The sequence below is a fragment of the Entelurus aequoreus genome, linkage group LG13 (genome assembly GCF_033978785.1).
Source record: "Entelurus aequoreus isolate RoL-2023_Sb linkage group LG13, RoL_Eaeq_v1.1, whole genome shotgun sequence".
NCBI classification, from domain to species: Eukaryota; Metazoa; Chordata; class Actinopteri; order Syngnathiformes; family Syngnathidae; genus Entelurus; species Entelurus aequoreus.
In genome coordinates this window covers 41,706,136-41,726,517 of record NC_084743.1, presented here as the reverse complement: position 1 = coordinate 41,726,517, position 20,382 = coordinate 41,706,136, and the positions used below count along the sequence as shown (strand labels likewise).

The 20,382-nt window shown below is 39.7% G+C and overlaps 1 protein-coding gene across 3 annotated transcripts in view; it reads right to left on the bottom strand.

Moving 5' to 3' along the window:
• Window positions 1–19,893, bottom strand: part of nf1a (neurofibromin 1a) — a 223,215-nt gene extending 203,322 nt beyond the window's left edge. For all 3 annotated transcript variants that reach the window (XM_062067866.1, XM_062067868.1, XM_062067867.1), the window contains exon 1: window positions 19,611–19,893. In XM_062067866.1, the coding sequence (XP_061923850.1) occupies window positions 19,611–19,670 (60 nt within the window). In that variant the 5' untranslated portion in view covers window positions 19,671–19,893. The remainder of the gene's footprint in view (window positions 1–19,610) is intronic.
• Window positions 19,894–20,382: the final 489 nt, after the last annotated feature.

Sequence of the window (20,382 nt, the reverse complement as noted above, 5' to 3'; positions counted from 1 at the left end):
GTCTTGAGACAATCCTGTCTCGGAGGTCTACAAATAATTCATTTTACTTCATTCTTGGTTTGTGTCATATGTGGGCTCTATATATAGACAGGTGTGTGCCTTTCCAAATCATGTTCAACCAACTGAATTTATATATGTCCCTACAATTAAGCTGTAGGGACATATCAAGGATGATCAGTTGAAACAGGATGCACCTGACCTCACTTTTGAGCCACATGGCAAAGGCTGGGAATACTTATGTACATGTGGTTTGTTAGTTGTTTTTTTTCTTAAATTTGCAAAACATTCTAAATTTCTGTCATTATGGAGTATGGTGTGTAGTAAATTAATTCCATTTTTGAATAAGGCTATAACATTAAAAGAATTGTGGAAAAAGTTAAGCGCTATGAATGCTTTCCTGGTGAAATGTCGGTCGAAAAAATTGTTCCTACCCTAAATAAATATATTCATATTGTAAAGTCTGTCAAAATCTATTATAGTAATGTAGTTCTTAGCATAGTGATTAAAGGGAAATTGCACTTTATTTGGATTTTTGCCCATCATTCACAATCCTTATGCGAGACAAACACACATATCAGGGTTTCCTTTCCCCTTGATGTAATTGAATGTGGCACGCCGCCACAACATTTCAGTGTTTCCCACACATTCATTTATTTGTGGCGGCCCGCCACGAAAGAATTACGTCCGCCACAAATAAAAAATAAAAAAAATAAAAAAATGTTTTTTTTTTGTTTTTGTTTTTTTTGTCCTGTCCAGCTTCGCAGGCAAATCATATAGTTGATGTAGATGCCCATATAGGCTGTTCAGATTTACTTTACAAAAGAGAAGTGTAGGATACTTCTCTTGTTGCCTTTTTTGTATTTGACCACTACTGTTTTCTGTTTATTTGTTACTGACTGTGGCAGGACACCTCTGCCTCTGTTTCACTTTATGTTGCTGGTAAATAATATGGTTGTAGTAGTAGGCTAAAGTTAAATTATTTAGTATGCACTAATTAAAGGGGCAGAGCTTTAAGAGACATTTTAGTTTTTATATTTTATAAGATATATTTTTTGTAAGAACCACAATTAATAAATATATTTCAGTGAATAACTTATTGTTCAAATCTGTATATAAATATGTACATAAAGTGTTGTAATTATATTGTAAAATGGATGGATGGATGGACGTTTAAAACAAAACTGTTATTAATTAGTACATTTTAATTTTAATTTTTTAATTAGTATACATTTTTTTAGCTTTTTTAGAGAAAATCATATCATTGTAGTAAATTATGCAAATTAGTCGATGATGTCATGGTGACCACGCCCATAGCCACGCCCCAGCCGCCACAGGTATCTTGGCAGTTTATGGGAAACACTGCATTTTTATTATTAAAGGCCTACTGAAATGATTTTTTTTTATTTAAACGGGAATAGCAGATCCATTCTATGTGTCATACTTGATCATTTCGCGATATTGCCATATTTTTGCCGAAAGGATTTAGTAGAGAAAATCGACGATAAAGTTTGCAACTTTTGCTCGCTGATTAAAAAAAGCCTTGCCTGTACCGGAAGTAGCGCGACGTCACAGGAGCTAGTATTCCTCACAATTCCCCATTGTTTACAATGGAGCGAGAGAGATTCGGACCGAGAAAGTGATGATTACCCCATTAATTTGAGCGAGGATGAAAGATTCGTAGATGAGGAACGTTACAGTGAAGGACTTGAGAGGCAGTGATGGACGTATCTTTTTTCGCTCTGACCGTAACTTAGGTACAAGCTGGCTCATTGGATACCACACTCTCCTTTTTCTATTGTGGATCACGGATTTGTATTTTAAACAACCTCGGATACTATATCCTCTTGAAAATGAGAGTCGAGAACGCGAAATGGACATTCAGTGCCTTTTATCTCCACAATACATCGGCGAAATGCTTTAGCTACGAGCTAACGTGATAGCATCGTGCTTTAACTGCATATAGAAACAAAAAAAATAAACCCCTGACTGGAAGGATAGATAGAAAATCAACAATACTATTAAACCGTGGACATGTAAATACACGGTTAATGCTTTCCAGGCTGGCGAAGGTTAACAATGCTGTGCTAACGACGCCATTGAAGCTAACTTACCAACTTAGCAACCGGACCGCACAGAGCTATGCTAAAAACATTAGCTGTCCACCTACACCAGCCAGCCCTCATCTGCTCATCAACACCCGTGCTCACCTGCGTTCCAGCGATCGGCAGAAGGACGAAGGACTTCACCCGATGCGTTTGGCGGCCCGGAGACGTAGGAAGTCAAGGTGAGGTCGGCGGCTAGCGCGTCTGCTCTCCAACAAAGTCCTCCTGGTTGTGTTGCTGTAGTCCGCTGCTAATACACCGATCCCACCTACAACTGTCTTTTTTGCAGCCTTCATTGTTCATTAAACAAATTGCAAAAGATGTCCAGAATACTGTGGAATTATGAAATGAAAACAGAGCTTTTTGTATAGGATTTTACGGGGTACCATAACTTCCGTTACTCTGACTTCGTCACGCGCATACGTCATCATACCGCGACGTTTCAGCCGGATATTTCCCGGGAAATTTTAAATGTCACTTTATAAGTTAACCCGGCCGTATTGGCATGTGTTGCAATGTTAAGATTTCATCATTGATATATAAACTATCAGACTGCGTGGTCGGTAGTAGTGGGTTTCAGTAGGCCTTTAACTACATCAAAATAAGTTTTTGGTTGTTTTTTTTTACTTAAAATAAATTAAAGTATTAGAATATATTGTAGCCCCCAAAAGAAATCACACGAAGTCTGGCGCTATTTTTAACTGTTAATACCAATGTTATGATAACAACTGGCACAATTCCAAGAGGATTTACGTCCCGTGCAAACACTTTCGTCTCCTGAGTATGTGCGTCCCCGGACACACAACAACACTTCCTCATTCTACGCCAATCTCCTTTCAGGCATGGACGGTGTGTTTGCAAACATGGGAAAAGCTGACATCAAATCCAAACCACACGAACATAAAACATTAACACAAGCTGGTCGTTACAGTATGAAGTGCCCATTGTGACTGTCTGGAGCGTTGTCAGCATGTCTGTGATGTGGACATAATTTTTATATATATTGCAGGTATACCCGCTGGCAGCCATTTACAAAATGTGCAAATGTTAATAGGACAATGGCGGCTTTTAAGAAGAGAAAGTGTAACTCAAGTAACATGTCCAAGCAAGTGTGACGTCATGCTCGCTGCAGCTCGCCTCTTTTGTCAGCGACATCGAGGGACAGAAGCAGAGTCTCTAATCACGAGTACTTTTTATGATAACACCAGAAGATGCTAGATTTGTTGTTAGTTGTCTTTAATTTTAAAAAGCCATTGAAAGTTTGTAAACACTTGAATAAATCTCAACAAAGTACATTGTACAAAATTCATCAAAATTAAAATTATACTCAGCTGGAAATATTTATGTAGGCACAGCACAGACCTTGTACATGGCACTGTATATCATATCAGAATTTATATCATATCAAATATATCATATAAATCAATATAAATAATTAGCAAATTAGGTGGGTGTGAAGTTAAAGGCCTACTGAAACCCACTACTACCGACCACGCAGTCTGTTTATATATCAATGATGAAATCTTAACATTGCAACACATGCCAATACGGCCGGGTTAACTTATAAAGTGCAATTTTAAATTTCCCACTAAACTTCCGGTTGAAAACGTCTATGTATGATGACGTATGCGTGTGACATCAATAGTTAAACGGAAGTATTCGGACAACCAGGAGGACTTTGACTTGGATAGCAGACGCGCTAGCCGACGCTAGCCGCCGACCGCACGGATGATCGGGTGAAGTCCTTCGTCCTTCCGTCGATCGCTGGAACGCAGGTGAGCACGGGTGTTGATGAGCAGATGAGGGCTGGCTGGCATAGGTGGAGCGCTAATGTTTTTATCATAGCTCTGTGAGGTCCCGTTGCTAAGTTAGCTTCAATGGCGTCGTTAGCAACAGCATTGTCAGCCCTTTGAGACACTTGTGATTTAGGGCTATATAAATAAACATTGATTGATTGATTGATTGATTAAGCTTCGCCAAGCTGGAAAGCATTAACCGTGTAGTTACAGGTCCATGGCTTAAAGGCCTACTGAAAAAATTTTTTTTTATTTAAACGGGGATAGCAGATCCATTCTGTGTCATACTTGATCATTTCGCGATATTGCCATATTTTTGCTGAAAGGATTTAGTATAGAACAACGACGATAAAGTTCGCAACTTTTGGTCTCTGCTAAAAAAAAGCCTTCCCCCTACTGGAAGTAGCGTGACGACACCGGGGGAAGGACTGCTCATATTTTCCTATTGTTGACACCAGCAGCTAGAGAGATTCGGACCGAGAAAGCGACGATTACCCCATTAATTTGAGCCAGGATGAAAGATTTGTGAATGAGGAACGTGAAAGTGAAGGACTAGCGTGCAGTGCAGAACGTATCTTTTTTCGCTCTGACCGTAACTTAGGTACAAGCTGGCTCATTGGATTCCACACTCTCTCCTTTTTCTATTGTGGATCACGGATTTGTATTTCAAACCACCTCGGATACTATATCCTCTTGAAAATGAGAGTCGAGAACGCGAAATGGACATTCACAGTGACTTTTTTCTCCACAACAATACATCGGTGACACACTTTAGCTACTGAGCTAACGTGATAGCATCGGGCTTTACTGCATATAGAAACAAAACAAATAAGTCCCTGACTGGAAGGATAGCCAGAAGATCAACAATACTACCAAACTCTGGACATGTAACTACACAGTTATTGCTTTCCAGCTTGGCGAAGATTAACAATGCTGTTGGTAACGACGCCATTGAAGCTAACTTAGCAACGGGACCTCACAGAGCTATGATAAAAACATTAGCGCTCCACCTATGCCAGCCAGCCCTCATCTGCTCATCAACACCCGTGCTCACCTGCGTTCCAGCGATCGACGGAAGGACGAAGGACTTCACCTGATCATCCGTGCGGTCGGCGGCTAGCATCGGCTAGCGCGTCTGCTATCCAAGTAAGTCCTCCTGGTTGTGTTGCTACAGCCAGCCGCTAATACACCGATCCCACCTACAACTTTCTTCTTTGCAGTCTCCATTGTTCATTAAACAAATTGCAAAAGATTCACCAACACAGATGTCCAGAATACTGTGGGATTTTGAAATGAAAACAGAGCTTTTTGTATTGGATTCAATAGGCTCCGAATACTTCCGCTTCCACTGTTGACGTCACGCGCAAACGTCATCATATCGAAACGTTTTCAGCCGGAAGTTTGCCGGGAAATTTTAAATTGCACTTTATAAGTTAACCCGGCCGTATTGGTATGTGTTGCAATGTTGAGATTTCATCATTCAATCAATCAATCAATGTTTATTTATATAGCCCTAAATCACAAGTGTCTCAAAGGGCTGCACATCGTTGATGTATAAACTATCAGACTGCGTGGTCGGTAGCAGTGGGTTTCAGTAGGCCTTTAATAGTACAGCCCTTTGAGACACTTGTGATTTAGGGCTATATAAATAAACATTGATTGATTGATTGATTGATTGTTGATTTTCTGTCTATCCTTCCAGTCAGGGGTTTATTTCTTTTGTTTCTATCTGCATTTAAGCACGATGCTATCACGTTAGCTCCGTAGCTAAAGTGCTTCACCGATGTATTGTCGTGGAGATAAAAGTCACTGTGAATGTCTATTTCGCGTTCTCGACTCTCATTTTCAAGAGGATATAGTATCCGTGGTGGTTTAAAATACAAATCCGTGATCCACAATAGAAAAAGGAGAAAGTGTGGAATCTAAGGCTGCAGCTAACGATTATTTTTCTATCGATTAATCTATAGATTATTTTTTTCGATTAATCGGTTAATCTATAGATTTTTTTTTTTCGATTAATCTATAGATTATTTTTTCTTTTACCGATTATTTTTTTATTTAAAATGAAGATGAAAAAGATGTAGGCCCGTTTTTTTAAAAGGCATGGCTTTTATTTACAAAAAAAAAGAAGTATGGCCACTCAGTCAACATTGACAACAACATGACAAAATATTCTGTAACAATGTAAACATTTAAAACTTTTAACATTTAACAAAATTAAAAGTAGCTTATTTGCTTTTTAATGTGCAAATATAAAAGTAAACATCCAGTGCAAATCTTAATACTCTGCAATAGTATAAGCATTTCAAAAGTAAAAGTATTGCTTATTTTGCTTTAAAATGTGCAAAAATAAAGATAAACATCCAATACAAAAAAGTGCAAAACGAAATATTCTGTAACAACAGTGTAAACATTTCAACAAAAGTGAAAGTATTGCTTATTTGTTAAAATGTGCAAAAATAAAGATAAACATCCAATACAAAAAAGTGCCAATCTCAATATTCTGGAGCACTGTAAACATTAAGTATTGCTTTTAAAATGTGCAAAATAAACATCCAGTCCAACACAGTACACAATAACCAATTCTACTCATTCCAGTGAGTGACTAACAGTTGTAATGAAGAAAGGTTAGCATGTCTACATGGCTGCTTCTTTTCTTGTTTACAATATTCCCAGCAGCTGAAAATAGGCGCTCAGAAGGGGTCGATGTGGCTGGAACTGAGAAGTAATTAGCCTTCACCTCAAGCCAGGACTGCGAGTGAGCTGAGCTGCAGTTTAAGTTTCTAGAAGGTCAACGGGCTCATAGTGATGTTACTAGTAGTTGACTGGGAGGTGTTTATTATCATTTGGGGAGAGTCCGCTGCCTGATGCTCACCTGCTAAACACCTATCTGCTCCACGCTGAAGCGCTGACTACATGCGCTCTGAATACGCACTGCTGATTGGCTGGTAACGTTTTGAATATGCACTGCTGATTGGCTGATAACGCTTTCTGTGTACCAATCAGATGGTTGTGTGGGTGGGACAATGCTGCGTGCTGAGACAGAAGCAGAAGGAGCAAAGCAGCTTGTTAAGACTTTAGCTTTAGCTTAGAAACTCGTTCGGTACACCCCCGTACCGAACCAAAAGCCCCGTAGCGAAACGGTTCAATACAAAACACGTACCGTTACACCCCTAGCAGATACAAATGACACATTTATGCTTTTGTGTAATGATGACAACGTATGCTCACGCGGACGATTGACTAGTTGATGGTTGATGGTTTTCTTTTCAAATGTTCGTTCATAGCCGTTGTGCTGCTATGATAGGCCATTTCCGCTCGACACAGCGTGCATACAACAACATTATTAGGCCGTGTATTGAAATACTCCCACACTTTTGACGACTTTTGGCGTGATTTTTTCCCCCTCGCTCGCACCGTCTGCTTTGCGGTCCGCCATGACGGTAGTGTGACGTAAATATGCGACGTGTCGACGCACAAAAACAGCGTCGACGTATTTACGTAACCGATGATGTCGACTACGTCGACGCGTCGTTTCAGCCTTAGTGGAATCCAATGAACTCTTGTACCTAAGTTACGGTCAGAGGAAAAAAAGATGCGTCCTGCACTGCACTCTAGTCCTTCACTCTCACGTTCCTCATCCACGAATCTTTCATCCTCGCTCAAATTAATGGGGTAATCGTCGCTTTCTCGGTCCGAATCGCTCTCGCTGCATTGTAAACGATGGGGAAATGTGAGGAGCCCTTCAACCTGTGACGTCACGCTACTTCCGGTACAGGCAAGGCTTTTTTTATCAGCGACCAAAAGTTGCGAACTTTATCGTCGATGTTCTCTCATTTCAGTAGGCCTTTAAAGGCCTACTGAAATGAATTTTTTTTATTTAAACGGGGATAGCAGATCCATTCTATGTGTCATACTTGATCATTTCGCGATATTGCCATATTTTTGCTGAAAGGATTTAGTATAGAACAACGACGATAAAGATCGCAACTTTTGGTATCTGATAAAAAAAAGGCTTGCCCCTACCGGAAGTAGCGTGACATAGTCAATTGAACATATACGCAAAGTTCCCTATTGTTTACAATGATGGCCGCATGAAGTGAGAGAGATTCGGACCGAGAAAGCGACAATTTCCCCATTAATTTGAGCGAGGATGAAAGATTTGTGGATGAGTAAAGTGCAAGTGAAGGACTAGTGGGGAGTTGAAGCTATTCAGTTAGGGAAGATGCTGTGAGAGCCGGGGGTGACCTGATATTCAGCTGGGAATGACTACAACAGTAAATAAACACAAGACATATATATACTCTATTAGCCACAACACAACCAGGCTTATATTTAATATGCCACAAATTAATCCTGCATAAAAACACCTACGTGTTTGTTATGCTAGCTCCTAGCTCCTCTGCTAGCTCCTAGCTCCATAGAACGCGCCAATACAATTCAAACACCTGATCAACACACAATCATTTAGCCCTAAAGACCGTTCACCTAACCCAAGGTTCATAAAGCTTATATATTTTTAAAAAGTTACGTACGTGACGCGCACATACGGTCAAGCTATCAAATGTTTAGCAGCCAAGGCTGCATACTCACGGTACCTGATATTCAGCTGGGAATGACTACAACAGTAAATAAACACAAGACATATATATATACTCTATTAGCCACAACACAACCAGGCTTATATTTAATATGCCACAAATTAATCCTGCATAAAAACACCTACGTGTTTGTTATGCTAGCTCCTAGCTCCTCTGCTAGCTCCTAGCTCCATAGAACGCGCCAATACAATTCAAACACCTGATCAACACACACAATCATTTAGCCCTAAAGACCGTTCACCTAACCCAAGGTTCATAAAGCTTATATATTTTTAAAAAGTTACGTATGTGACGCGCACATACGGTCAAGCTATCAAATGTTTAGCAGCCAAGGCTGCATACTCACGGTACCTGGTATTCAGCTGGGAATGACTAAAACAGTAAATAAACACAAGACATATATTTACTCTATTAGCCACAACACAACCAGGCTTATATTTAATATGACACAAATTAATCCTGCATAAAAACACCTACGTCTTTGTTATGCTAACTCCTAGCTCCTATGCTAGCTCCTAGCTCCATAGAACACGCCAATACAATTCAAACACCTGATCAACACACACAATCACTCAGCCCAAAAGACCGTTCACCTAACCCAAGGTTCATAAAGCTTATATATTTTAAAAAAGTTACGTACATACGCAAAAAAAAAGTTGCGCACATACGGTCAAGCGATCAAATGTTTAGAAGCCAAAGCTGCATACTCACGGTAGCACGTCTGCGTCTTTGTCATCCAAATCAAAGTAATCCTGGTAAGAGTCTGTGTTGTCCCAGTTCTCTACAGGCGTCTGTGTATCGAAGTCAAAAGTCCTCCTGGTTAGAGTCTCTGTTATCCGAGTTCTTCCATCTTGACTGCATCTTTCGGGAATGTAAACAAAGACGCGCCGGCTGTGTACTGTTGTTGCTGACTTCGTTCGAAAAATACGTCCGTTTCGCACCGACAACTTTCTTCTTTGCTTGCTCAGCTTCTTTCTCCATAATGCAATGAACATAATTGCAACAGATTCACGAACACAGATGTCCAGAATACTGTGGAATTATGAAATGAAAACAGAGCTTTTTTGTACTGTATTCAATGGGGAAGGCATACCTCTGTTCCCCGGGCTACGTCACGCGCATACGTCATCCTCAGAGGCGTTTCGAACCGGAAGTTTAGCGGCAAATTTAAAATGTCACTTTATAAGTTAACCCGGCCGTATTGGCAAGTGTTATAATGTTAAGATTTCATCATTGATATATAAACTATCAGACTGCGTGGTCGGTAGTAGTGGGTTTCAGTAGGCCTTTAAGCAAGGTGTGTCATGATGCCACTCTGAGTTTCTCTTTACCTTGCCAAGCGTTTGCAAATGTCTGCATTTCTAGGGACAAAAGTATGTGTTTGCGTGTGGACAAGAGGCATAAACGCATGGATAAGTATGCGTTTATTAAAGTATCTGTGTTTGTGTGGACATGGCCTTAGAAGCTGTCAAGTTATCATCGACTTAACAATGAAGATGTTTAATCGGTGGTTGCATCCACAACTGGCTGCAGTACCGTATTTTGCGGACCATAAGTCGCTCCGGAGTATACGTCGCACCGGCCAAAAATGCACAATAAAAGAAGGAAAAAAACATATATACGTCGCACAGGAGTATAAGTCGCATTTTTGGGGGAAATTTATTTGATAAAATCCAACACCAAGAATAGACATTTGAAAGGCAATTTAAAATAAATAAAGAATAGTGAACAACAGGCTGAATAAGTGTACGCCATATGACGCACAAATCACCAACTGAGAACGTGCCTGGTATGTTAAAGGCCTACTGAAACCCACTACTACCTACCACGCAGTCTGATAGTTTATATATCAATGATGAAATCTTAACATTGCAACACATGCCAATACGGCCGGGTTAACTTATAAAGTGACATTTAAAACTTCCCGGGAAATATCCGGCTGAAACGTCGCGGTATGATGACGTATGCGTGTGACGAAGTCAGAGTAACGGAAGTTATGGTACCCGTAGAATCCTATACAAAAAGCTCTGTTTTCATTTCATAATTCCACAGTATTCTGGACATCTTTTGCAATTTGTTTAATGAACAATGAAGGCTGCAAAGAAGACAGTTGTAGGTGGGATCGGTGTATTAGCAGCGGACTACAGCAACACAACCAGGAGGACTTTGTTGGAGCGCTAGCCGCGCTAGCCGCGCTAGCCGCCGACCTCACCTTGACTTCCTACGTCTCCGGGCCGCCAAACGCATCGGGTGAAGTCCTTCGTCCTCCTGCCGATCGCTGGAACGCAGGTGAGCACGGCTGTTGATGAGTAGATGAGGGCTGGCTGGCGTAGGTGGAGAGCTAATGTTTTTAGCATAGCTCTGTGAGGTCCCGTTGCTAAGTTGCTAAGTTAGCTTCAATGGCGTCGTTAGCACAGCATTGTTAACCTTCGCCAGCCTGGAAAGCATTAACCGTGTATTTACATGTCCACGGTTTAATAGTATTGTTGATTTTCTATCTATCCTTCCAGTCAGGGGTTTATTTTTTTGTTTCTATATGCAGTTAAAGCACGATGCTATCACGTTAGCTCGTAGCTAAAGCATTTTGCCGATGTATTGTCGTGGAGATACAAGGCACTGAATGTCCATTTCGCGTTCTCGACTCTCATTTTCAAGAGGATATAGTATCCGAGGTGGTTTAAAATACAAATCCGTGATCCACAATAAAAAAAGGAGAGTGTGGAATCCAATGAGCCAGCTTGTACCTAAGTTACGGTCAGAGCGAAAAAAGATACGTCCATCACTGCCTCTCAAGTCCTTCACTGTAACGTTCCTCATCTACGAATCTTTCATCCTCGCTCAAATTAATGGGGTAATCATCACTTTCTCGGTCCGAATCTCTCTCGCTCCATTGTAAACAATGGGGAATTGTGAGGAATACTAGCTCCTGTGACGTCACGCTACTTCCGGTACAGGCAAGGCTTTTTTTAATCAGCGAGCAAAAGTTGCGAACTTTATTGTCGATTTTCTCTACTAAATCCTTTCAGCAAAAATATGGCAGTATCGCGAAATTATCAAGTATGACACATAGAATGGAGCTGCTATTCCCGTTTAAATAAAAAAAAAATCATTTCAGTAGGCCTTTAACGCAACACATCATGGTAAGAGTCATTCAAATAACTATAACATATAGAACATGCTATACGTTTACCAAACAATCTGTCACTCCCGATCGCTAAATCCGATGAAATCTTCCTCCCCGGTGTCGCCTCTGGTATGTCCTTTCTTTCTGCTGCTCGATTGCCGTTCTCTGTTGCATATTTCACTACGTCCATCTTGTAATCTGTAGTATATGATTTCCTTTTCGGTGCCATTTTAGTTCAGTCCTTCTCAGTTTTTATAAGTTACCGCCAATGTTGATGTGATCCATTTTAATAGCTATGGCAATAGCATATAGCAGTAAGCATCCCATGACCCACAATGCACTTCTGCCATGACCCTCCCCCGCCAAATTCTTATTGGTTGACGTGTGAGTGATGATTGCTGACGTCTGTGTGACGATTGCTGCCATTTGCTTCGTCTCTTACGCGAATGAGATAAATAATATTATTTGATATTTTACGGTAATGTGTTAATCATTTCACACAGAAGTCGCTCCGGAGTATATCTCGCACCCACGGCCAAACTATGAAAAAAACTGTGATTTATAATCCGAAAAATACAGTAATAGCAGTTTTTTTTTTCCCACACAGCTTAAGTGCGACAAGTATTCATCATATTTGCAAAATAAACATATCACCTGACACGTAGAAGTCATTTGGGAAATGTTCGGCTCTGTATTTTGGAGTTAGTTTGGTAGTGTGATGTGGCTGTGTCCCGGAGGCAAGCACAGAAATGGCCCCAGAAAAGTGCACTGTGCAGGGATGTCGTATATAGAGAGCTGGCCCCTGGCTGGCATGGCTCCATGGAGGTTGAGTGTTAGTCAAGTGCACGGCAAGCATGATTTCCCCTTTTCCTCTCAAGGACAGCATCTCACTCACATTACGGCAATTTCTGTGACTTTCCGCATTTAGAGTCTGATTTTAGCAAACATTGATTCCATCCGTGATTCCAATAATATGTACATCTATGATTCCATGTACTTTCGCGTACCACATAACCGGAAGTGAGGTGGTAAAAGTTTGACTCCAATTGGCTGTTCCGCCGTGTCTGTTATGCTTTGCAGCAGCACCTGAATAAATGTGCCAGCGAGCGCATGTCATAATAACGACGGTCAGATGGATAAAAATGTACTGATAGCAGTATCATTAGTCCAGACTTTTAGCAGTTCGCTTGGACTGACCCATTAGGAACCGGTACTTAAAAATACCGGTACTCAGTATACATCCCTTTCAATTAGCTGCATTTTTAGTCACCTCATACTTGTCGCATTTTACAAATTAGAATGTATAAAAAAAAGATAAACATGTGTTCCTGTCTTACATAAGGATTGTGAATGATATGCAAAATTCCCCCCCAACATTTGCAGTTCCCTTTTAAGGTTGGATTACTTCTGGAAGTTTTCTACGTGTTGGTACTTGCAGAGTAACTACAATATCCAGAAGTCATAGTGGTGGAGAAGAAAAAGAAGTATAGCGATACTAGGGGAAATTGGAGCAGTAGAGTTGTAAATAAATTATCGTGTTACTGAAACCTGTTGTTCCTGCTTTATTGAAACAAAGGTAACATTCTGCACACGACTTTATGCTCGCTGTGGAAGAGCATTTTACTACTATTTCGCCTTTCATGACTTACCGTAATTTCCAGACTATAAGCCGCACCTGACTATAAGCCGCACCAGCTAAATTTAGGGGAAAATACAGATTGCTCCATATATAAGCCGCACCCGACTATAAGCCGCAGGGTTTTGATGTGTAATTACCGTAGTATATAGGGGTTCCTGCTACCACGGAGGGGATTGTCGGGACAGAGATGACTGTTTGGGAACGGTAAGCGTCCCATTTATTAACAATAAATCTTTCAATCATTCAATCAAACTTTCACATCTTTGACATGGCGAACAGCATTCGTGCAGAGTACAAATAATACAACGGTGCAAAGTAATACAAAGTGCTCGCCTGTACGTTATCAAAATAACCAGCCTACCGGTATATGAAAAGTCAGTCTTTAATCATTGTGTCACCGTCTTCCTCCTGCGTACTAAAACCACAGAAATCCTCTTCATCGGTGTCGGAGAAGAACAGGCCGTAAATAAGCCGCACCTTTGTATAAGCCGCAGGGACCAGAACGAGGGGAAAAAGTAGCGGCTTATAGTCCGGAAATTACGGTATATGTGATTCACTTTTAATGCAGTGTTTACCATCCAATCATCTGTTACGGCCTGCGACAAATAAATGTGGCGGTATCTGTAACTTTGCTCATAAACACATAATGGGAACATGTGTGAATGTAATTTTTCGTTAAAACACCGTACAACAGGTGGCAATATGGATCGTAAGTCCCTTTTAAACACAAAAAATATGCATTTGGTCAGCCAGAGAATAACAAGACGCTAGCTGCTTCTTTAGGAAAAACAGTATCACCGCAAGTTTTTTTAAGTGTGTTAACCAATCCCGGTTTCACAATATAAAAAAAAATCAAAACTGTCATACTAAAAGCTTAGTATTTTACTGAGGTTTAATCATTGCATCACTAATCAACTGGTAAAAATGTGTATGTGACCCAGAACACACAATTTTTTTCAAACAGACTGTAGTCCTTCGCAGTGCACACCTTTTTTCTTTTCAACCGTTGTCTATTCCCTATTCGGATGTACAGAAACAACAAGTAGGACATTAAGTGCAAAACTGAGCTACTTTAAAATAATAATTTGACCTAAAATTTGAATAATAACTAAAAAAATAATTTCCATAATCAAACAATAATAATGCACAGACCACGTAATTTCCTGGCGGTAAACATTTGTTCTCAGGTTTCTTTATGTTTACATTTTCACACTTTGCACTATTTTCTTAACCTTTAAGCATTTCTTACATGCAACTTTTTTGCACCTTTAATTTTAAGAGGTTATTGTTAAGTGTTTGTGATTTTATAATTTTGTTTCAGTGATTAAGTGTTTTCTATTGTGTTGACATTTCCTTTCCTTTCTGCCTTGATAGCTGAGGAGATTATAATCAGAGGAAGGTTACACTTGAAATAAAGATGTTAACATTTAATATATATATAAGTCGTGCACAAACACGAAAAAAACTATTTGGTTTACTTTTTAAAATAAAATAGTCCGTCTTAAGGTGGATCGTATTTTACAATTTGAACCATCCTAATGGGTGGAGACGGACATAAAGACAGCTAGTTAAATGTTTTCAGATGTAATTCAACCTTGTTGACACAGATGGATGAGAAACGTAGGAAACGTACAGGCATATCCTGGGCAGCTATTTGGGGGGCTGTGACAAATACTAGCTGATACAGGGGCCAGCGAAGCAGGAAAGTGGTTTGTAGGAGTTGAATGAAATGTATGAACGTGTGTGTGTGCGTGTATGTATGCGCGTGCGTATGTGTGTGTGTAACACTTGGTAGGGATGATGTTACTGTTGTTGCTACAAAAAAAAAAAAAAAGTCATTCCACAGGGCAAAACTGTCGTCTTTTTCACCAGTAAAGTAAATTCCGTCACAGATGCACCCGCCTGTGGGTATGGATGGACGGCAAACCTCAAGATGTTCCAGGGTGTTTACTTCAGTGTTTACTTTGGGAGATTTCCTAAAAGTCTGTGTTATTTTGCTGCACAGCCGAGTGGCAACAGAAAGGCGGTGGGGATTGTCAGACAGCATAGGGCAGTTTCGTTCCGTGTCAGCTACGTTTCGCTGCTGTTCCGCATCCTGTGGAAATCCGGGTTTAGTCCCCCATTTTGGTCCTGCCTTGTACTGCGCTCCCACTTCCCCAAGCAAACCATTCGAGCAAAGCAAATGGACGGTAGTCAGTTTTAAAGCAGCACTAAGTAACCTTTCAACCTTCATAAAATATTTTCATAACTTTTGGGATGATACATTGACTTACAACTAGTTGAATGACACCTCTGTCATGGCCTGACGGTGTCTGTATTGCTTTCACTGGCACTAAGCAATTTTGAGGAGGGTGGCGGGAACCCTGCCACACAAAAAACTACAAATGTGCTGACTTTCTTTGCGGCTTATGTCACTCCCCCTTTCTCCATTCGTTAAAAAGACAGAAGTTAATGAGAACGCCTATGTGCCGCCAGAAAACTAAAAGAAGAACGCCTACATGCAATTACTGCTATCATGGCAGCCGTTACAAAACCACCAAAGAAACGAAAAGTTTTCTCTGAGGAGGCAAAAAAAGAAAAAGAGGGACAATCAAAGATCTACATTGCCTTGGCTTTCACTTGCTGGCGTGAGCTCAAAGACATGGGATTTCAGACCAACACTGCCTTGCCTCTACTACTGCTAAACTAGTAAGTGACTTTCAATGCTCAAATCAAAATGATAATGCTAAAGTTAGCTATCAGAAATGTGCTGGTAGCAATTAATTGCCACCAGCTTGATAGTTTGCAGTTCAACACTGACACAACCAGCCATGCAACAAACTCAAAAGTACTGTATAAAGAAAAAACAATGCGATAACTGCAAACCGCAAATATAAAGTTTGAGTAAAATATGTAGGTTCCTACTGTGGAAAGATCAAAGACCAAATCCTTGTGGTATTATCGTGTCAGTTTGACGCTATATGTGCTAGTCCTCATTGGAAATGTGGTCTTCCTTCAGGCAAAACACTACCGCTTTGGTTCATCGGCGCAGCTAAAATCAACCAAAACTGAAAGTTCTTAAGTGGTGCTTTAAAGGGGAACTGCAATTTTTTGGAAATTTTCCTATTGTCCACAATCATTATGAGAGACAAGACAGATGTATTTTTGGAATGCACTCTAACTGGTAAATAAAAGTCTGCTTACAATGGAGTCAATGGGAGATTCTCTATATCCCCATAAAGCCCTCTAAATAACCATCCAAAAACTGCCAACAATACTCAATTTACATTTTTTGACCTGAATATTGACCAAGTATTAGTGATATTGTTATTATAAGCGCTAATGCAGACAATCTAGTTTTAGCGGCACAGTGATAACTAAAAGTTAACACGCTTGTGCAGCCAAGTTGACATCATCGGCTGGTAAACTGCTTTCTCGACTTGGAGCTTGTGAAAGTTTATTCAAGATCATTTATAAATGCCTCTCACCTTGATAGTAGAAGGATGAGGACATAATCCGAGAAGTTGGTCAACTTTGTCATCCGATTTAGACCCACAAATGACGAGAAAGACACGAAGAGTGCTTGGTGCGACACCCCTTTTTTCTTCCAGGGATTTTGAGTCATTCTTCATCAAAACAGGAATACATCAATATCCTAACAGTGGACATCCCAGTAAGAGCAGACGTTGTACAGTAAGTAATGTTTATTGGCTCTCATGAAGTGTGCAGTGAGTAGTAAACAGTGTTGTTGTCAAAGGAAAAAGCAGGCGTCATGATGCGTTTGTGAAATGAATGTGCCACCATATGCTTAAAATGAGCAGAATACGTTAGTATTACACGTTATTATAGATGTGCTTGTTAGTACATTACATATATACGGTTGGGAGAGTGGCCGTGCCAGCAACCTGAGGGTTCCTGGTTCAATCCCCAGCTTCTACCAACCTAGTCACGTCCGTTGTGTCCTTGAGTAAGACACTTCACCCTTGCTCCTGATGGGTCGTGGTTACTGCCATCAGTGTGTGAATGTGTGTGTGAATGGGTGAATGTGGAAATAGTGTCAAAGCGCCTTGAGTACCTTGAAGGTAAAAAAGCGCTAAACAAATATAACCTATACACCAGGGGTCACCAACGCGGTGCCCGCGGGCACCAGGTAGCCCGTAAGGACCAGATGAGTAGCCCGCTGGCCTGTTCTAAAAATAGCTCAAATAGCAGCACTTACCAGTGAGCCGCCTCTGTTTTTTAAATTGTATTTATTTACTAGCAAGCTGGTCTCACTTTGCTCGACATTTTTAATTCTAAGAGAGACAAAACTCAAATAGAATTTGAAAATCCAAGAAAATATTTTAAAGACTTGGTCTTCACTTGTTTAAATAAATTCATTAATTTTTTTTACTTTGCTTCTTATAACTTTCAGAAAAACAATTTTAGAGAAAAAATACAACCTTAAAAATGATTTTAGGATTTTTAAACACATATACTTGTGATTTAGGGCTATATAAATAAACATTGATTGATTGATTGATATACCTTTTTACCTTTTAAATTCCTTCCTCTTCTTTCCTGACAATTTAAATCAATGTTCAAGTAAATTAATTTTTTTTAATGTAAAGAATAATAAATACATTTTAATTTAATTCTTCGTTTTAGCTTCTGTTTTTTCTATGAAGAATATCTGTGAAATATTTCTTCAAACTTATGATTAAAATTCAAAAAAATTATTCTGGCAAATCTAGAAAATCTGTAGAATCAAATTTAAATCTTATTTCAAAGTCTTTTGAATTTATTTTAAAATTTTTGTTCCGGAAAATCTAGAAGAAATAATGATTTGTCTTTGTTAGAAATATAGCTTGGTCCAATTTGTTATATATTCTAACAAAGTGTAAATTGGATTTTAACCTGTTTAAAACATGTCATCAAAATTCTAAAATTAAGCTTAATAAGGAAAAATTACTAATGATGTTCCATAAATTATTTTTTTTATTTTTTCAAAAAGATTCAAATTAGCTAGTTTTTCTCTTCTTTTTTCGGTTGAATTTTGAATTTTAAAGAGTCAAAATTGAAGATAAACTATGTTTCAAAATTTAATTGTTAATTTTTTTCGTGTTTTCTCCTCTTTTAAACCGTTCAATTAAGTGTAAATATAATTAATTATTAATAATAACATAGAGTTAAAGGTAAATTGAGCAAATTGGCTATTTCTGGCAATTTATTTAAGTGTGTATCAAACTGGTAGCCCTTCGCATTAATCAGTACCCAAGAAGTAGCTCTTGGTTTCAAAAAGGTTGGTGACCCCTGCTATACACCATTTACATCTTGTATACAAAACATTAATGGAGGTTTTGGATGTTTTGTAAGCGCTGTAGAGGCAGAATAGAGTGGCCGTGCCAGCAATCGGAAGGTTGCCGGTTACTGGGGTTCAATCCCCACCTTCTACCATCCTAGTCACGTCTGTTGTGTCCTTGGGCAAGACACTTCACCCTTGCTCCTGATGGCTGCTGGTTAGCGCCTTGCATGGCAGCTCCCGCCATCAGTGTTTGAATGTGTGTGTGAATGGGTGAATGTGGAAATACTGTCAAAGCGCTTTGAGTACCTTGAAGGTAGAAAAGCGCTATACAGGTATAACCCATTTATCATTTATTTATTTATAACTCCCGTAGGCTCTGATTTTTTTACTGTTAGAATGCACTAAAAACAAGAAAAACATATGTGTCTTGTTTTAAGGATTGTGAATATAGTGCAAAATTCCCCCCAAAAAGTGCAGTTCCCCTGTAATCAGCCTCAAAAACGACAGGTGTGAACCTATGGAGAAGCGATAGGATATTATAAGCTCTACTTCTTCCTACTCCTTTTTGGATGTGTTGAATTGTGCAGATGTAACCACAGGATGTTCCTTCGGGTAATTAAATAAGCCATGCCATACCATACCATGACAACACTGACGCGGAAAAAGGCGTGGAAGCTTACAAATGCAAAAGGAACAAGAGCAGTATGCACGCCCTGTCACATTTGATTTGTTTACAACACACAGCTAGGCCTGCTAACGTTTGCTGGTCAGGCTATGTGGATGACAAAACGTTACTGTTGTGTTAATGCACGCATTTAGATGTCACCAAAGCGTCGACTTGTAAGGTTTGTATTTATCCTAATGACTGACCAAGTCTGTGTAAGCCCGGACAGATAAACGTGACGATCCACGGTGGAGACGACGCTAGCTAGAAATGCCTCCTCTTTAAGAGCACCACACAGTTCAGTCGTCATATGCTTCTTAAATAAAAACAGCAGATTATTTTGCTAGATGTCGTATTAATTCTGCAAGTAAACAGACAGAAGAGATGCTCTCATCTATAAAATCATATGCACCCATCTTACCTGCTCATCAAATCTAGTAATCACGGCCTGGACCCATTCCACTGGTTTGTGAGCCGCCATGGCCGAGCGGGGAGACACAGCCGTGCTTGTGCTGCAAAATCCACTGTACGAGGCTTAATCTGTCAAAGCCAAAATCGCATATAAATCCGCCCTGAATCGATGGGAGAGGACGAAAGCGGCCAGAATTTTTCTCTTTCCGTGGGATTCACCATGCCACCGCCATTATCACCACCGGAAGTCTTCTTCAGAGGAATTGATGGGAGGCGTTGGAGCGCAGGATCAAGTTAACTTCGCCACAAAAAAACACTTCCGTGGTCTTCAGCGTAATATACTCAACCGGATATGAATGACTATCGTGCATTAATCGCTACGAAGACTAAAACAATAAAAGCAATACCTGATTAAAAATCAGCAATTGAAATGTTTATGATCCATATGGTGCAATGAAATCAAGCTGGACGATTGAATATTCATTTTGGTAGATTTTAAAGAGTTTTTTTTATCTCAGCATAATAATCATGATAATGGGTCCATCAAAAAGCATGTTTTTATATATGTACTTTGAAGTAATTTTAACCAAAAAAATAAACTGATAATAACATAAAAATTGTTTATTTTGAAGTAAACATTTTTTACTTCCGCAAAAAACGCCTCTGTCAGGTCATCTTGCTGGACCGCATGCGTCACCTGAGAGAAGAAAAAAACAGTGGGTATTTAAACTAAAGTAATAGTACCTTCTATTGTGAGGCACACACACTAACCCCTGTCCCAC